Here is a 19,186-nt window from a genome sequence, read left to right on the forward strand (position 1 = left end):
TTCAAATACTGGTTTCAGATACTGTATTTGGAGGTTTTGATTCCACAAAATCCTTATTTTCCTCTTCTGGCTAGTGTCTTATCATTGCCAGCAGATTTTTCTTTTGTTTTTTCCAAGTGGCATACTATTTTTGTCTTTGCTCAGCAGCCGACTTTCCCAACATTCCCGTATGAGACTTATTTCCCTTCCCAGCTCCCTTTTGTTTTCAGACTGCTTGCTGCTGCTTATTCTACCTCAGCCCTCACTACATCAGAACTATTTTACCTTTGGTTTTTCTCCCTATCTCTGTTTCAAGAAGATCTCAAAGTTTGGCATTTTGGCTTCAGCCAATCAGCACACTGCAGCTTCTGTTTCTTAAAAAAGCTGCTACATAACAGTAAGATGACATTTCTGTGTGGCACTATAACCCTTCTGCACCCTGCAATGAGAAGAGATGTCCATTGGTCCTGGGACAAATCACAGCTAGCAGCTGGCCTGTCTCTGAGTCGCATACAGTATATACAGAATACAATATGATTCTACATTACATGCATTACTTGCAAAGGGTGCAAGGCAGGATACACTCTATACACTCTCTTATGCCAGCAGCCATATCACCCTGCAACTCACAACTGGCAACCCACTGAAGCTAAGCAGGTGTGAGCCTGGTCAGTACCTGGATGAGAGACCTCCTGGGAAAAACTAAGGCTGCTGCTGGAAGAGGTGTTAGTGGGGCCAGCAGGGGGTGCTCACCCTGCAGTCCATGTGGGTCCTAATGCCCCAGTATAGTGACGGGGACACTATACTGTAAAGAGGCGCTGTACTTTGGATGAGACATAAAACTGAGGTCCTGACTCTCTGTCGTCATTAAAAATCCCAGGGCGTTTCTTGAAAAGAGTAAGGGTGTAACCCAAAGTTCCCATTGGCCCTTACCAATCATGGCCTCCTAATAATCCCCATCTATGAACTGGCTTCATTACTTTGCTCTCCTCCCCACTGATAGCTGATGTGTGGTGAGCGTTCTTGTGCACTATGGCTGCTGTCGCATCATCCAGGTAGATGTTTTACATTGGTGGTGGTAGAGGGGATCCCCATTACCTGTAAAGCACTTTGAGTGGGGTGTCCAGAAAATCGCTATATAAGTGTGAACAATTATTATTATTATATGAAAGCCATTCCATTGCAGGGCAGACAGACACAAACACACACACTCTCACGCCGGGGTCAATTTTCCCAGCAGCCAGTTATTCTACCAGTATGTCTTTGGATAGTGGGAGGAGACCAGAGCACCTGGTGGGAAACCCACGTGATCCTGGGGAGATCATGCAAACTCCACACAGTGTTCATCCCGGAAATTGAATCCAGGGCTCCAGTGCTACCAGGCAGCAATACAAAATCATTCATACAAACTGTGTTTTTACTCACATACAAAGTACTCAAATAAAATGCATGAAAAGTCTAGCATTATTTGATTTATACCTGTAATCTGCCTGTTTGTTTTAACATGTCTCAAATATATATACCATTTCTTAATTAAGGACAGATCAGTTCTGGCTGTAAAATGCTTGCTCACAGTCAGTAACAGGTATCTTGACAGAGAGATTGAGACAGTACACACTGTCTGCCCGTTACTCTCTGGGACGAACAGTGTCGATCAGGTGACACACAGGCAAATGGTCAGTCTCTGTCTCAGAGTGTCCCACATCTTTAATGTCTGCCTTCTCCTTTAATGTTATGTCAGTATTTCAAAATTCCTTCTGTCTGTTTCTGCATTGGTGATTTTGGGGTTCACTTGCTTCTTTTTGAAGGTCGAACTTCCTCATTCAATCACCTCTTAACAAAGCAGATAAAACCAAAACTTTTTATAATTAAATGATCAAACATCTGCAAAGCCCCTGATTCTTGGATGTTGTTATTCCTTAAGAACTATACAGTACAGTAGTACAGTAGGATCCCTGATACAGAATGTCTGAATGAGAATTTCTGCAGCTCTAAATTTCTATTAGAACTGGTGACTCTTCCCTAAAACAAAGAGAAAATTGATTAAAAAGTGTTGAGACTACTTATTATAGTCCTGAGAAATCTAGTAATTTGAATACAGAAACCATATTAATATTTACAATGCTTTCAGATTGACAGTACTGGGAAATGGGAAGGAAAATAAAAATGATCTGTCCGTCTGATCTGTTTCCATCAGGTTTTACAAAAGAAATGGAGGCACAGATCTGCTGCCTCAGGCTGTGAGTAAAGACCTTTGAAGCAGCTGTGTGCTTCTGGATTCAAGAGTTTTGGAAATAAACCAGACCAGAGGAGGTGTCCAGGTTGCGTACAAACACAAACAGACAACTCAGGCAAAACAACAGCGGCGGACTCCCTCCTGTTCACAAGCACGGCCAAGCCGACTCTGAGTGTTACACCGCGATAGACCAGGGAATGAGGGGGACAGTTTTCACAGAGGTCTGCTCTTTATTGTGCATAACTCGTAACTGACACAGAATGGCAAAAGCCTGCCAAGGCACATAAGTACCGTAAAGCAGTAAAACCCAAATGGACGCAGTACACTACACAACACTGAGTATCAGATTTAACCCCGATCTCCCCTGGCGCCTCACACCTGGTTGGACAAGTCCCTGTTCTTCCTGGGGAGGAGTGAAGAGGCCTGCCAGGAGCTGGCGCTGAGTGACCTGGCTGCCATCCATGGCGAGGGCGTCCGCGCTCTGTACAAAGGCGGGCTGGTGAAGTAGTGGAGCCTGGATGAGTCCAGCCTGGTGCCTTGTGCTCTTCACACCCTTCCAACTGACAGATTATCACCAAGACCTGCTCGTGCCCTTTCAGAGAGTCTGCTTCACGGGGGAGCACACCGCCCTGCTCCACATGGGGATCGAGACGTCCAGGAAGTCTGCCATGAGGGCGGCCCAGTGTGTGAATGACAGAGAATCTGCGGAATCCATTCATCAAGTAAAGATGGAGCTTTCAAAAAGCCTGCAGGGCCTCTGGGCTCTTCTTTCCAAAGCACAGTGATCTCTACAGGCTGGAGGTCTGTACGCCCAGGCAGAACCCCTCCAGAGGTCAGTCTCACTGACAGTCATTCTCACATTTCCCTGGGCATGAAAATAAATCAGAGCATTGGCTCTCAGCCCTGGGGCTGCAGGAACACAGTCTGCTGGTTTTCATTCCAGCTGAACTCCTCCAGTGCGTGTTCATAACATTACTGATATTCTTGCTTGTTCAGACTTTTATCAAACTTCAGCTGTGCAGCATCAGCACACAAATCTTTAGGTGGCCTGTCCTCAACTTGCCGGCTGTTGATTCTGATTAAACAGCTCTTACTTGATGGTGAATTGTAAATGAACAGAAGGGTGGGAGTGATGTGGTATCAGACATGCCTATAACAGGACTGACCCTATATCTGACCCGCTAATTTTAATGTGGGACACTATTAGAAAAGCACCCAAATTGGAATGACATTATTGAACATGCCCACTTTGGAGCCAGACAAGGTATGAGACACGCCAAAAAGAGGATTTTAATTCCGCAGGTGCAATTGGTTACGTCAGGTGCCACAGCGAAACTCTGAAACAGGTACAGATCTGTGACCTATTACAAATCTCTGTAATGAAAAATGACCTTTTTGGAATTTTGATACAAATCTGTACAAAAACCTCTCTCAGCTCTACAGGAGCTGATCTGGCTCATAAACAGGAACCACCAACTGCAGAGCTGCTTCAAATGGACTGCTAATGTGCTGGAGTGCAATAATTACATTCCTGTTACAACATGTACTGTATGTACATTACAACATATAGTACTTTCTATACATGCAACTTTTCAGATACACATAGAGCACATCAAAGGAGCACTGAATTGGATATTGTCTCTAAAGCGCTGGCTACAGAACATTATTTTTGCTGTGAAAGAAAGAATAGCAGTCATCCAATATTACAGCTGACGTGTTCTCTCTAATTTTGGAGTCTGAAATCAGGATTCAAGTGAAATGGATGGATTGGTGAAATATGGTCATGGTAAAAATGATATACACTATGCAACAGTCTCCAATTAGTAACCAGAATCTCTTATTTCATATCAGTTTGAAGATTTAAGAGCACCATTGCTGTTGGTCAGAATGAGTATTTTACATCACTTAACACTGTTTTCCAGCTTTCATTACCTCACTATCTCATTTCAGTCTTTTAGTTATGTTGAGTCTCAGCAGATGCACATCAAATTGAGACTGTTGAGTTTTAAAGTATGTTTCTCTGTTCTTTTTTACACCTGTACCTGCAGCACAGACACTCTTAAAAAATTACCTGGACTGTTTCCTGTCACTCAAAGAACTTTCTTTCCATCATGCCTGGACAATCTAGTTTCACCCTTGAAATTGCCTACCGTGAGCAGCTCCAGCTTAATGATCATTTCCAGGGTCTACACACTACCTGGGAGACACATGGAGTTGTCTTCTGCAGATAAAAACTGAAGCATCTAGTTTTGTAAAATAATCTGCCAAATACACAAATGTAATAATAAAACTCTTACATTTAGAATTGCATTTTTGTCAATTTCTTGTAGTACAGGTGTTGTTCTAAGTGTATTGGCTAAACCACAATGGGGACATTTACAATACATCATGTTCAAGTTTATTTGTCATTCCAGCCATATACAAGTATACAGAGGAGCGAGATACCGTTCTCCAGGTCTACGGTGCGAATACAAACTAGAAGCTGACAAGACAATGCGACAATGTTGACAATGTTGACATAGACATTTCTAACAGGGGACAGGGTACATAAAGTGCAATGTGCATTGTGCAATTTACATGTAAAATCTAATTTTGTAGGACCCCGCTGCAGGAAATTTCTTTAAAAATATACTGACTTCCTGTTTTTTGGAGAATCTGTGGTGGGTTGGGACTGCTCATAAAAAGGAGAAAAAAACACAGTTAAAGAACACAGGGACAGAAATTTCCTCTCAGCTCCTACAGAATAACTAGTAACAAATTCTGAGACAAACAACAGCTTGTTTTTGAACTGTAATCCTAAAATGCACAGAAATAAAATGTTGATTAAATCATCAGCATCAAAACAGTTGCATCAAATATGATCTAGCTACTAGTACCCTCCAGTCTAAAACTGGTTGTAAGATGTTCACATTTTGTATAATAATAATGATTTAACTCAAACTCCATCATTAACCTTGCGGACGATACAACAGTCATCGGCCTGAACACAGATGGTGAAGAGTCTGCGTAGAGGGAGGAGGTTGAAACTCTGGCAGCATGGTGCCAGGAGAAAAACCTCTCTCTGAACATCAGTAAGACTAAGGAGATGATTGTGGACTATAGGAAACACAAGGGAGGAGATCACACACCTATCTATATCAATGGGACTGCAGTGGAGAGGGTCAGCAGTTTTAAGTTCCTGGGAGTTAACATCTCAGAGGACTTAACCTAGACCCACCACATCAACACCGTGGTCAAAACAGCACAGCAGCGCCTATTCTTTCTCCGTAGGCTAAAGATGTTTGGCATGCCATCACATATCCAGGCCAACTTCTACAGGTGCATTATTGAGAACATCCTGACTGGTTGCATCACTGCTTGGTATGGGAACTGCTCCGCCCATGATCGCAAAGTACTGCAGAGGGTGAAGTCAGCGCATCTCATTACTGGCTGTGAGCTGGAAAATATCCAGGATATCTACTCAGCTAGATGTCTTAAGAAGGCCAGGTCTATTCTCAAGGACCCCAGTCATCCCAGTCACAAACTGTTTTCTCTCCTACTGTCTGGTAAACGGTACCAAAGCATTCGGTCAAAGTCCAACAAATTACGGAACAGCTTCTACCTCCAGGCAATAAGACTGCTAAATAGCCAACCTGCAGCTCCTTTAGCAAATCACCCGTAATGGCTACATGGACATACAGTTTTCATTGTATTCAGCATACTGCACTACTTGTATATATTGCATACACCATGGACACATAGCAGCTCTATTCATATTGAGTTTTATTCAATTTCTATTACGTTATTATCTATTATTATGTAACCTTATTTTCGTAACCTTAATTTTGTGATTTTTGTGATTCTTGTGATTTTTGTGAGCTCGCAGAAAAGACATTTCATTGCCAGCAACTACTGCTGCATGCTGTATTGTTGTGCATTTGATAAATAAACTTTGTTTTTATTTGATTTGAATGACTTTGTTGTGTACTGTAAGTTGCATTGTAGTGTTGTAATGTTGTAAATAATTGCATCTAGATGAAGGCAGTGTGCAAGAATGCTACTAATACTTTAGTTGATGCACAACATGGATGTATGCAGATATTACTTCACGGAAATCTTTAATGTGTGTGGCACATCATGACTTTTTCTGTTCACGTATTCAGCTCATGCATGATTAAAAGCTACATGCTGTGAAGGAGACATTTCCCGTTCTATTTAAACAGACCCTTTAAAAATAAAAAAAACTTTTAAATTATTTGAGAAATGTAATATTAATTAATGTCACTCGCAAAGTCCAAAAGTATTGCAAATGTTTGTCTCTTGTTTTCGTCTCTTCATGTCAGATCCAGCCATCAAAATACAGTATATTATTACAGCTATAGGTGACAAGAAGCTAGATAGTCCAGATCCTGTGATTTAAGCATTCATAAAATTCACCTTGGTTCACCTCAGTTAATCAGATTCTGTTTTCAATTTCTGGACTTGTGATATTTAATTGAAACTTAATGGATTAATTAATTTTCAATTAAACATCAAATTGGTTTCCACAGAGCTGTTCAATTACAATTACTGGGTTCAGATTAATGTACAAGTTTTCTTAAGGGAATATGCATGTGATTAATACAGAATACAACAGCAGTAGTATAAATTAGAAATATAACAACTGTAATGTTCAGTAGAATTCAGACAGCAGCAGAGAGCAAAAGCCCAGCAGAGGCTGTGCTGTGAGTTCAGTGCAGCAACAGTGGGGTATGAGTGGGGGTGGAGGGTTAAAGGGTGGAGTTTAGGAGTCTAATGGCTGTGGCAAATATTTATTTTAATACTGTAAATACTTCCATTTTAAAATAAAATTCAACAAAATTTAATCAACATTAACATTCCACTGTGCAATTACAATAAACATGTCCAAGAATATATAGAGAAATATCTAAAAGCCTTCAACAGGTTACTGTTTCCCTGGGGTATAAAAAGGAGGCAACATACAGGAAACACTCATTGCATTATCACAGTGAAGAGCAGAGAGCTTCTTCAACACTGCAGGGAGATGATAGTTAATGCCACAGGGTGAGGGAATGGCTGTAAAAAATATCTGCTTGTGACAGATAGCCTAAATACCTGTGGATCATGCTGCCTCAGCAAATTAAAACTTGCAACTGTAGAATAATTATAGTGCAAGGATTTTTTATTAAAGCAAAACTTTCCTATGGAGGCTCTTCAAAACCCAACACCAACCTCCACCTTGAATTCCCTGTATATAACAAAACCACTTCATCACCCTCCAGCAAGTAGAAAGAACAGCCCCTCAGTGTAGCTCCCTCTGTTGTCAACTGGAGGCTACAAGTCCCTGCTCTCTTCTATAGGGAGCTGCTGTCCCCTGGAGGCTGAGAGCAGGCTGTGTGAGAAATTCCTCCTCCTGGGTTGAGATCGTGAGGAGAGCAGGGTTGTAATGATAATGCTCTCCCCACAGTCCCCAGCAGAGGGAGATGTTGTACAGAGTGAGACAATGTGATCTCTCCCTGGCCCTCACCTACTGGGGTCTCCTGTTGCTCAATGTCTCTTTTAAATTCAGTCAGGGATCAGACAGAAAGCCCCTCTCTCTCATCTTTCAAAAAAAATGTGACTAATGAATGATGCAGAACAGAGGAAAACTATCCATCCATTTTCAAGTCCTACCTCTGCTCACTGCTCAGATCACAATGTCAGGTCTGGCGCAGGATTTATATACAGGAGAATAAAGTGCTTTGCATACCAGAGCTACACTATTTTAATTAACAACTACAACAGCTGCTCTTCTCCATTTTCTACAGATACAGGAAGACAATTTGCATAGAAGAGACACTTTGCATTGGCAGCACATGCTTCAGTGCTCTGGGAGTGTTTATAGCCCTGTGAGTTTAACACTTCATGACTTAGAGCTGCCCTTCATGGCAACAGAACCCACAGCAACAATGACCTTCAGCACCATCTTCATCTGGACTCTTCTCATCTTTGTTCAGGGTATAATTTAATACTTGGCTAGTTGTTGTCTTAAACATATTTTTAATTTGTGATGGAAGATATGAGTATTAACATATAATGTACAAGCTTTACAGAAATGTAAAAATAGCTAAAATAAATTAAAGCATTCTAGATCTTGAATTCCTGCTTTTCCTTTGTTTTTTCTTGTTTTCAGAATCCAGTGGACAGATTACTGTGACTCAGACTCCAGCAGTGAAATCTGTTCTCTCTGGACAGATAGTCATTGTGAGTTGTAAGACCAGTCCTGCAGTGCATGGTAATGTATACCTAGCCTGGTACCAACAGAAAGCTGGAGAAGCTCCTAAACTCCTGATCTATCTTGCAACTACCCGTCAGAGTGGGATCCCAGAACGTTTCAGTGGCAGTGGATCTGGGACTGACTTCACTCTGACCATCACAGGAGTCCAGGCTGAAGATGCAGCAGATTATTACTGTCAGAGTTTACATTAACCCAACAGTAACTGGGTGTTCACACACTGTTACACAGCCATACAAAAACCTCCCTCAGCAGCACTGTACAGTGACTGCACTGCTGCAGCTGAGACCTACAGTACTGCAGGTGGACTTATATGTTGATTTTAGTACTATAAGAGATCTTTTCACAAAGTTACAGTATTACAGTTACAGTACACCCAGGGAATTGAATCCAGTGCCCCAGCGCTGCCAGGCAGCAATGCCAGAACTCAAGAAATCATTGCTACAAACTGTATTTTTAATCACACTGCTCACAGAATGACATGTGAGCTCAATACCAGATTGTAGTGTTTTTTTTTATTTTTTTATATTCTTTAAAGTTTTTATCCTCCTCTGTTTACAGTTGAATACTTCAAAGATACATTGTAAGTGTAAGATTATATCTCTTGGTACTAATGAAACACCACTGGTCTGTTTTAAAGATAGTTGGATTTGGATAGTTTTTATTTCTTAAACTTTAGAAGAAACTAAAGAAATTCTCCTGCAGTTTAATCAGCTCAGGAACACTGTGATGTCTGGGTCTGGCTGCTAGTACAATGTACCAGTTGTCTCTTTTGTCCTCGCGGGGGCACTGTGGAATTCGCTAGTTCTGGTTGCTGTGGAAACGCAGTCACACAGGAAGCTGGCTTCACCTGTGGATCACCACGTCCTCCCCGTCTCCTGGTGAAGCAGGCTGTTTAGGGTCTGACTGAGCTCTTCTTTGGGCTCCAGTATAGAGCTTCAGCTCTGAGCCACTGCCTTGTTCCTGGCTGTGTCTGTGTTTCTCCTTGGACTATTGACCCGATTTGTCTCAACTCTGGCTTTGCATTTTCCTTGAGTTTCACTTAACTGTGTACCTGGGTTGCTTCTCTAGTCCTAAACCATCAGATGTTTCCTTGTTCCTTTGATGTGTCTCTCCAGCTCAGAGCTGCAATTGTTTCCTGACTTCAGTTCTGGTCTGTGCTTTGCCTGTTTGCTGCTCCTGCCTGCTGCTCACCAGCTGACCTGTTCCAGCTCTAGGGTTCATCTTATGACCTACAGACCACTGTTACAGTTCCATCTTTAACAGCCTCATTGCACCCGTGGGTCTTGTTTCTCTGTGCCTGGATTCCATGTCATAGTTATGGGACCCTCATATAAATCAGATTTAACCCTCCTCTCTCCCTGCACAAGGAAGAGACCCCACTATGACAGCTGGACTGAACTCTTCCTGCTCTTCAAGGAGCGGTTCTGGGAAAAGGAAGGGATCCGTGGGGGTAGTCCATCACAGACTGTCGTCGCACTTTATTTACTACGTGAGCGAAGCACTTGAGAGCGGGGTCGGGCTGGTCTGGTGTCTCACACCTGGTTGGACGAGTCCCTGTTCTTCCTGGGGAGGAGCGACGAGGCCTGCCAGGAGCTGGAGCTGAGCAACCTGGCCACCATCCATAGCAAGGGCGTCCAAGCTCTGTACGAAGGTGGGCTGGTGAAGAATTGGAGCCTAGATGAGTCCAGCCTGGCTGCCTTTGTGCTCTTCACACCCTTCCAACTGATGGATTATCACCAGGACCTGCTCGTGCCCTTTCAGAGAGTCTGCTTATTGGGGGAACACACCGCTCTGCTCCATGCGGGGATCGAGATGTCCAGGAAGTCTGCTGTGAGGGCGGCCCGGCATGTGAATGACAAAGCATCTGCTGAAGCCGTTCCATTTATAAAGACTGAGCTTTAAAAAAACCTGCAGGGCCTCTGGGCTCTTCTTTCCAAAGCATAGTGATCTCTACAGGCTGGAGGTCTGTACGCCCAGGCAGAGCCCCTCCAGAGATCAGAGTCTCACTAAGAGTCAGTCTCACATTTCCCTGGACGTGAAAATAAATCAGAGCAGTGGCTCCCAGCCCTGGGGCTACAGAAACACAGTCTGCTGGTTTTCATTCCAGCTGAGCTCTGCTCCTCCAGTGCATTTTCATAACTTCATTGATATTCTTGCTTGTTTACACTTTTATCACACTTCAGTTGTGCAGCGTCGGCACACAGATCTTTACACGACCTGTTTTTAATTTGTCAGCTTTTTATTCTGATTGAACAGCTCCTACTAGTTGATTAATTGAAGATGAATAGTTAGGTGGGAGTGATGTGGTATCAGACACGCCCACAGTGGGAGTGACACATTATGAACCACTTTGGAGACAGACAAGGTATCAGACACACCCAGAGAGGTTTTTCCTTCTGCAGATCCAATTGGTTGCATTTCAGGCATCAGAGTGAAACTCCAAAACATGTACAGATCTGAAACCTATTAAAAATCAGATGATCTCCAGTATGTATAATTTTTAATATGATTGTATTTAGTAAGAAACCAGGATGAAACTCTATTTTCCTGCCAGGACCCACAAAGAGCCTGTTCTGTACTGGATTTGAGGTGCTTCAGGGGGATTGTAGTGTTTGGAAAAATAACCTCTTTAAAAGCAGGAAACACAACTGGTGCTACAAGGGAATGTTTGGCTCTCTGACGGTTTTCAGGTTTTGCACAAGGTCGGTGAGTTCTGGAGATGGAAAATTATATTGGCTTAGAAAAGTACTGTACATTCAATGTACTGTTTCACAGTTTTCGCAATTTCTTTTCACAGAAAAGTAAAATCACTTTGGTGCCACCAGAGGGCAAACTCCCCCAGAGTCAATTCCTGAAGTCAGAGATGTTCTGTTCAATGTGCTGCTCTCCAGCCCAACATACTGTACAAAGTGCAGGAATTGAGGAGGGACTTAATCATCGGTGTCACTGAACATTAAGAAGAAGTTAACTGATGTCTTATAATAGCAACTTACATTTTAAGCTTTAATCCTACAGTCCTGCTACAGTATGTCTGAACACACAGAGCCATGTGCTACTTTAACCAGACTCTCCACACTCCACTCCGTTCCAGCTATGTTGAGTGGAATAAGGGCTCAGCTGATTGTGTCTCATCCTCTGCTCCTTATAGGCATACCTTAAAGAACCCACTTAAAACATGCTGGTCACAGTTGTCTGTTTGGATACAACCTCAAGGAAGATAGGTGGGATAAACTTGATTTGTCCCAGCTACAACCCTTAACTGAATACAGGTTTGTCTGGATATTCAGAATGCTGACAAAAAGAGTCCAACTCCCTTTCATCAATTTAGTTTCATCAATTAAAAATTAATAATTGGTTTGCAAAATATACTGTAAGATATATACAGTTGTAGGAAGAATATCTCAGGCAGAATTCTTTACTTTAGTGACTCACTGTCTGGGTCTTACAGTACATCTTGGAGAAAAGTTAAGTCCTTATCTGGGCTGTTGCAGTCACGTGCTTGGTAAAGTCCAATTTGCCAAGTTAGTCGGAGATAGAAGTGAAGCCAGTGAGTTTACCAATGAAATGAGTTGGTGGCTATATTTTAAGGTACGAAATCACAGCTGAGGATTGATTAGGATGTTATCAGGTCCATCAGTGAATGATCATGCTGAGGGTGTCTGAATGTCTTTGGCAGAAGGGCAATAGCAAACTGAGGGGAGCCAGGTTGCACCAAATATCAATAGGGTACTTCAGAATGGTAATAATAGTATTGATCTAGCGGATACTTTTTTTTTCTCCACAGGCAGTATGTGCACAGCTCCTGCTCAGCAGCTCCATTGTCTGTCTTACCCCAGAGTGTCTCTGCTTTGCCACCTGCCCTTCCCCTCAACTATCAGCCTGCTTTCAGCACAGTATCAGCCTGTCTTCCACATCTCTCAGCTGGAGCTCCCTACACTTACCTTGCTGACACCCTGGGAAACTCCTGCACCTGCGTTCCCACCTGACAGCTCATCCTGCTACCAATCTCCAGGACCTAGATTGTAATTAAACACATTGCATACCTACAGGCTCTATGGACTTGAGTAGAATCCATATTGCTTACAACCCATAAATCTAGGGTTCTTGATGTGATTCAATGGCAGTGGGTCTGGAACAGCGTTTACACTGACAATAACTGGAGTCCAGGCTGAAAATGTAGAAGATTATTACTGTGGGAAGATTGGATTCTACTCTATCCTGCAGAGATGCTGACTCATTAAAAAAGAGGCACGTGTGTATAAAGATTCAGAATTAAGATGAAATGAGAGAAACAGAAGAAAGCATTTTTAAAAAAAGATTGGGTATAAAGTGTGGTTTGGCTCAGATAGTGTGAATTGTGTAGATCTCTGCGGACTAGAGTAGAATCCATATTGCATACAGCCCATCTGTCTGGGTTTCCTGATTGATTCACTGGTGGTGAGTCTGGACCAGCCTTTACACTGATAATCACTGGAGACCAGGCTGTTCTCTCAGCTCAGGCCTTTTCTGTCTGTGACGGGATTTGCATACAGGAAGGAACTTTGCATACCTGTGCCGCCTCACTGCTCCAAACACTTTAAGACTCACAGTGTGGATCAGTCACTGTTCAGCCCTTTCAGAGTCACTGACACACAGGACAATGATGCCACTGATCCTACTGCTGGGGACACTGGGGCTCTTTGCTCAAGGTGAGGATTAAAGAAAATACTTATCTAATTTTATTATATTTATTTTATTAACATTAATTTCACAACATTAACCTTTTAAAGTTAAAGTTTAAAGAACTGAATAAATTTAGAATAAATCTAAAATTTTAATTATGTTTACAGAGGCAAATATATTTGTAAAAAGTGTGTATTATAATTAATTATTGGGCTAGGTGTTGACTTTAAGATATGTTTTGATTTGTGGAGTATATACTGTCGCTGTTAGTATATTATGTAAACAAGTTTTACAGAACAGAGTAAAATAGCTAAAAGAAATTAAATTCCCTGTGTTTTGTCTTGTTTACAGAATCCAGTGGACAGGTTACTGTGACTCAGACTCCAACAGTGAAATCTGTTCTCTCTGGACAGACAGTCACTGTGAGCTGTAAGACCAGTCCTGCAGTGTACAGTAATAACCGCCTAGCCTGGTACCAACAGAAAGCTGGAGAAGCTCCTAAACTATTGATCTATTATGCAACTACCCGTCAGACTGGGATCCCAGAGCGTTTCAGTGGCAGTGGATCTGGGACTGACTTCACTCTGACCATCACAGGAGTCCAGGCTGAAGATGCAGCAGATTATTACTGTCAGAGTTTCCACTACCCTGGCAGTACTCGTGTGTTCACACAGTGTTACACAGCCGTACAAAAACCTCCCTCAGCAGGACTGCACAGTGACTGCACTGCTAAAGCTGGGACCTACTGCAGGTGCACTTACAAGTTTATTATACTACTGTAAGAGATAATTTAACACAGTCACAGTGTTCAAGAAACTGTGATTATTCTATTTCTCATTTAAATCATTTTGACAGTGAGGCTTTGGGGCAGACAGACACACAAACACAAACACTCACGCCGAGGTCAATTTTCACAGCAGCCGGGGCACTGTGGAGCTGGCTAGTTCTACCAGTCCAGCCGGTTGCTGTGGAAACGCAGTCAGACAGGCAGCTGGGTTCACCTGTGGATAACCATGTCTTGCTGAACTTCAGTCTTTAAAAACAATTGATTTTGATTTCCTGGGTCTGGCCACAAGGTAGACAGGTGGGAGAAATCAGTTTGTCTCGGCTACAGCTTATTTCTGAATATATTCGGACATTCAACATGTCGACAAAAAGAAAGAGTGCAATTGTCTTATTTCAAAATAGACAGCAAACATAACAGTTGGATCACGAACACAAGATTTCTTGAACACAAGTAAGAATATCTTGGACAGAATTCTGTACATCACAGCTGGTGATTGGCTGAGATGCTGTCAGCTTAGGTTCTGGTACCACCCTACAGATCTCCCACTGGTGGATCTTCCTCTGGGTGATGAACAGTGACCTTGGACCTTATGATCATGTCCAGATGACTCTCTGCTAGACATCCAGCCACCAGCAGCAAACATCCATCATGGAGAGTACTGGGTCATCACTGTCCTGTGAAAGACAAACCCATCTCCCTCACTTCCCCACACACAAAGAGCACCAGGTCACTCTGTGGCTGAGATCACAGCATGAGAGCCATATAGAGCTAAAGACAGGGGCCTTTTCAGCTACATTCTTGTGCCCTTTCTGCTTGCTCAAGGCACACAAAGATAATTGGAAAATTAAGAGAATGTTTCTGATACTTCTTTTTCAATGTAGAAAGAACATGATCATCCAAAAAGCTCACATACAAAAAATTGAATCAACAGACTAATTAAAAAAGTATGATGATATACAAACAAAAATAAAAATCATCAGACTGTGCTATCAGAAACATTGTATGAGGAAATTGCAATTAAGACTTTTTATTTAAAATAATTTCTCTAACTTCAGATGCGAGACACTGGTATTTATAGAAAATCTGGTGAGTGGAAGGGTATTCAGAAACTAGTATTTTGTAGCAATCAAAATACAGAAATAAAAAGTTAATAGAAGTTTGGTAGTAAGGGATATTCTAATAGAATCTGCTAATTAACATAGTCTAATAATAATTTGAAAACACATCATTGATATCATAATGAACAATTGGATTGCTCTGATTGAGAATGATTAAAAATATTATCTTTATTAGTACAATAAGCAAAGCAGAAGCTTCTTCACATTTAGAATCATACAGTTTGTCTAGATGCCTGGGTGCTCATCAATTACCACACAGTTAGAATGGATGTGTGCAGTTTGGCCCACAACTGGAATAGAGGGACAGAAAGAGCACTTAAAGAGAAGGAACTAAAGGAAAAAAGAGACAGTACTCAACAACACTTTGCCAGTAATCATTTAGTAATACTCCTATGAATCAAAATACAGTTGGCAGTCATATCCCTAAAGCCATGTTAAAACCCACCTGAAATGTGGACCCCGATCTTCTGGTCTGCATCTTAAATAAGTGGAAAATCCTGGAAGATTCCGAACCACAATATTACATCTTTCCAAACTCCTACAAAATAGATCACCTTTCCACGATAAGAACTTCAGGAAGTTCAGATGCAAAATAAAAAGTAAATATGCAAAAATTTGTATTGACACATTTGATAGTTTTATGGTAGTGAAAACAGATTTATTTGTATGAAGGAATAAATGTGATTTAACTGCTTGAGACTGATATAACCTACAAGGTTTACAACAACACTTTATAGCCGATCTACACTATGTTATAAGATAGGTGATCATTAGAATTAACATATGTGATATATATAAATTTTGATGTTTTCAAGTCTTATCTTGGTAATCCCTGAGTGAAAGATCAATCTTTCTTATCACATCAGATCATTTCACAAATATATTCTATTAAGATTTATCGTTTATTATGCATGTTGTGGTGTTGTATCAATAAGTTGTACATCATGTACATGTATGTTATGCTGCAGCTGCTATTAAGCCCTGCAGTGAAATGACAGGTTGAGCCCCAAGCGCAGGACTGCAGGGATCTTTGGGAGATCAGAGAGATGAGATGGAGGTGAGGCAGCAAGCAGGAAGCAGAGAGTGAGAGATGTGAGGGCTGACTGGGCTGGGAACGAGTGAAGGCTGCAGTCTGCAGACTGGGACCTGTCTGTGGAGAAGGTGGGGAGACCAGCGTGAGAGAAGCTGTGTGGAAGGGAGACAGCAGGGTCACTGGGGAGAGTTCACCAGGAATAAACAGACAGAGGAATAGCAGGTTCTGTAGCAAGGCCAGCGGAGGACTGGGATCCCCAAGTGCTGGCAAGAGGACTTCCAGGGGAAGGCGAGTCTCTGCTGGATCAGTGTTTTCAGAATGTTTAGAGGAAAGGCTGTTGTTTTTAAGAGGTGTATATGCAGAGTCTAAATGTGGTAGAACGTCAGAGTACTGATCTAGCAGTACATGCACTACGTATTATATACACATAACAACAGATCCAACCCTTGCAGATTGCACCTGTTCTCCCAGCTCCGGCCTTTTCTAACTGTCTGTGACAGGATTTGTATACAGGAAGGAGCTTTGCATACCTGTGCCGCCTCACTGCTCCAAACACTTTAATACTCACAGTGTGGATCAGTCACTGTTCAGCCCTTTCAGAGTCACTGACACACACAGGACAATGATGCCACTGATTCTATTGCTGGGGACACTGGGGCTCTTTGCTCAACTTGAGAATTAAAGATCATTCTTGCTTTCTATGTCTGAGATTTATTCTGAATTCTGAATTCCTCCTTTAAGGACGCTCCAGCCCTTCCTTGTTTTGTACTTATCTCCTGCACCTGCCTCCGGTTCCTGCCCCCTGTGTTATAAAAGAGCCATTCCTGCCAATCTGGACTCAGCTTTGGAAGATGGACGCCTGGAAGCCCGCCTACCCAGGAGTCCAGGAGTGACTCGATGGCATTGGCTTCACCATAGTGTCCTGACCATCTGGGACTGGGACTGGAGCGTCTGGTCCTGTTACCCCTTTTTATTCCCCCGCTCCGGCTTTTAACTCTGTTTGTCTGTCAGGATGGATTACCTGGTCTTGGACATTTGCTACACTCTCTGATTTGCCTCGGGTTCCCTCGGATTGTTTGCCTCAGCCACACCTCCCCCGAACACCAGCGCACCATGGATACACCCCCTGTTTTCCTTAGGGAAAAGGAGGTTTTATTTAGGGGTCTGGGTGTTATGATGCACATTCTAGTACATAATGATGAACATCACTATGATTAAAAAAAAAAGTCATTTGTACCTCTTGAACACTTCATCATTCATTTGGTTCAATAGCGAGTTGATTTATTCATAAGGAAGTCAAGCTAATTCATTTTGATTACACACAGGCGGTGACTGTGATTAAATTTGTATCACAAGCAACCTGCCAGAAATATAAGAGTAACATCAGACACCAGTGTCTGAACACCTGACAGTGAGAAATATCTGCTGCCTCATTGTGCCTCAACAGACAGCTCCAATGATCTCACTGCTGGTGTCTGCTTGTCAAATCTCCTCTACAACACTAGAATTGACTTTCCCTCTCAGGTGTGGCCAACCAGCTCTGTTTATGTTGCTCTGGAGTTGTAACTCAAATTTGTATTTATTTTTATACTGCCATTTTAATAGCAACTCAACAGACAGTAACATAATACTACACATATTTATAAGAATAGGATTTTGATGTATTGCAATGAAATGATAAATTCTCATTATTTCTCATATACTCCTCCTTCATGTCATTATCACCAGAACCAATAGGATAGGAATGCCATACATACAGTATGTGTACAGTATAAGAACAGACTTCAGCTAAAAATGTAGTGAAGTAACAAACCATAATTTCTAAAAATAATTTATTAAAAAAATATATTTATTTAAAAAATATACCTTAACACATACAATATGGCCTCAGCTGATTGTACTTTATCATGTTCTTCATATAAATCTGTTTTTTCATGGATGTTTTAATACTAAACTGCTAATCTTACTCTATTCAAAGACAAACAGTTTTCTTGAAGTGTCCACGATTCAAATGAAAACAATTTGCATCAAAGAGACACTTTGCATTGGCAGCACATGCTTCAGTGCTCTGGGAGTGTTTATAGCCCTGTGAGCTTAACACTTCATGACTGAGAGCTGGCCTTCATGGCAACAGAACCCACAGCAACAATGACATTCATCACCATCTTCATCTCTGCTTTCCTTCTTTGTATTCAAGGTAAGAATGGTATACTGTAGAAAGATACAAAATGTGTGGAAGATTTATGTAAACAAATATCATACTACATATATGAACAATATTCTAGTTAAAAATGTACTTTAAATTCTTGTTGTTTTATTCTTTCAGAGTCCAGTGGACAGGTTACCGTGACTCAGACTCCATCAGTGATATCGGTTCTCCCAGGACAGACAGTCACTGTGAGCTGTAAGACCAGCAGTCCAGTTTACATAAGCTCGTCAGGTGAACGCATGGCCTGGTACCATCAGAAATCTGAAGGAGCTCCTAGACTTCTAGTTTATTATGTAAATACCCTAAACTCTGGGATCCCAAGTCGTTTCAGTGGCAGTGGATCTGGGACTGACTTTACTTTGACCATCACTGGCGTCCAGGCTGAAGATACAGCAGATTATTATTGTCAGAGTTTACACAAGATCAACAGTTACTAGCCACGCACACAGTGTTACACAGCCGTTCAAAAACCTCCCTCAGCAGGACTGCACAGTGACTGCACTACTGCAGCTGGGACCTCCTGCAGCTGCTGGGAGTGAGGGTAAAGACACAGGACCCAGCCTGAGGAGGAGCTCACATGCACACAAACGCACTGAATTTAATTAATGACATTTCCATAGTAGTGAGAAGCTCAATAATGAGATAGAGTGGCTCCAGCTTTATTCATATCCCAGATGAAATAGGAACAAATCGCTGTCTCACTGATCACTGTCACTTTGTCTCTCTTAATGGGTATAGGTCTGAAATTGGTCTTGTTAAGTTTGGTGTTCCTCGGGGCTCAATACTGGCCCCCCTGCTCTTCAGCATGTACATGTTTCCACTTGGTCAGCTTATAAGATCACATGGCCTCAGCTATCATTTCTATACTGATAATGCTCAAATATACTTCCATACCAAACCTGACAC

General features: G+C 42.0%; 1 gene segment (V, D, J or C); it reads left to right on the plus strand.

Annotated features, from left to right (window-relative positions):
* Positions 1 to 18,195: 18,195 nt before the first annotated feature.
* On the plus strand, positions 18,196 to 18,717 carry LOC148646812 (immunoglobulin kappa variable 5-48-like). The segment is given in 2 exon segments: positions 18,196 to 18,268; positions 18,398 to 18,717. Coding segments are annotated over 2 exon segments (393 nt in total).
* Positions 18,718 to 19,186: the final 469 nt, after the last annotated feature.

The sequence above is a fragment of the Lepisosteus platostomus genome, chromosome 16, assembly GCF_059453375.1.
Source record: "Lepisosteus platostomus isolate fLepPlt1 chromosome 16, fLepPlt1.hap1, whole genome shotgun sequence".
NCBI lineage: Eukaryota > Metazoa > Chordata > Actinopteri > Semionotiformes > Lepisosteidae > Lepisosteus > Lepisosteus platostomus.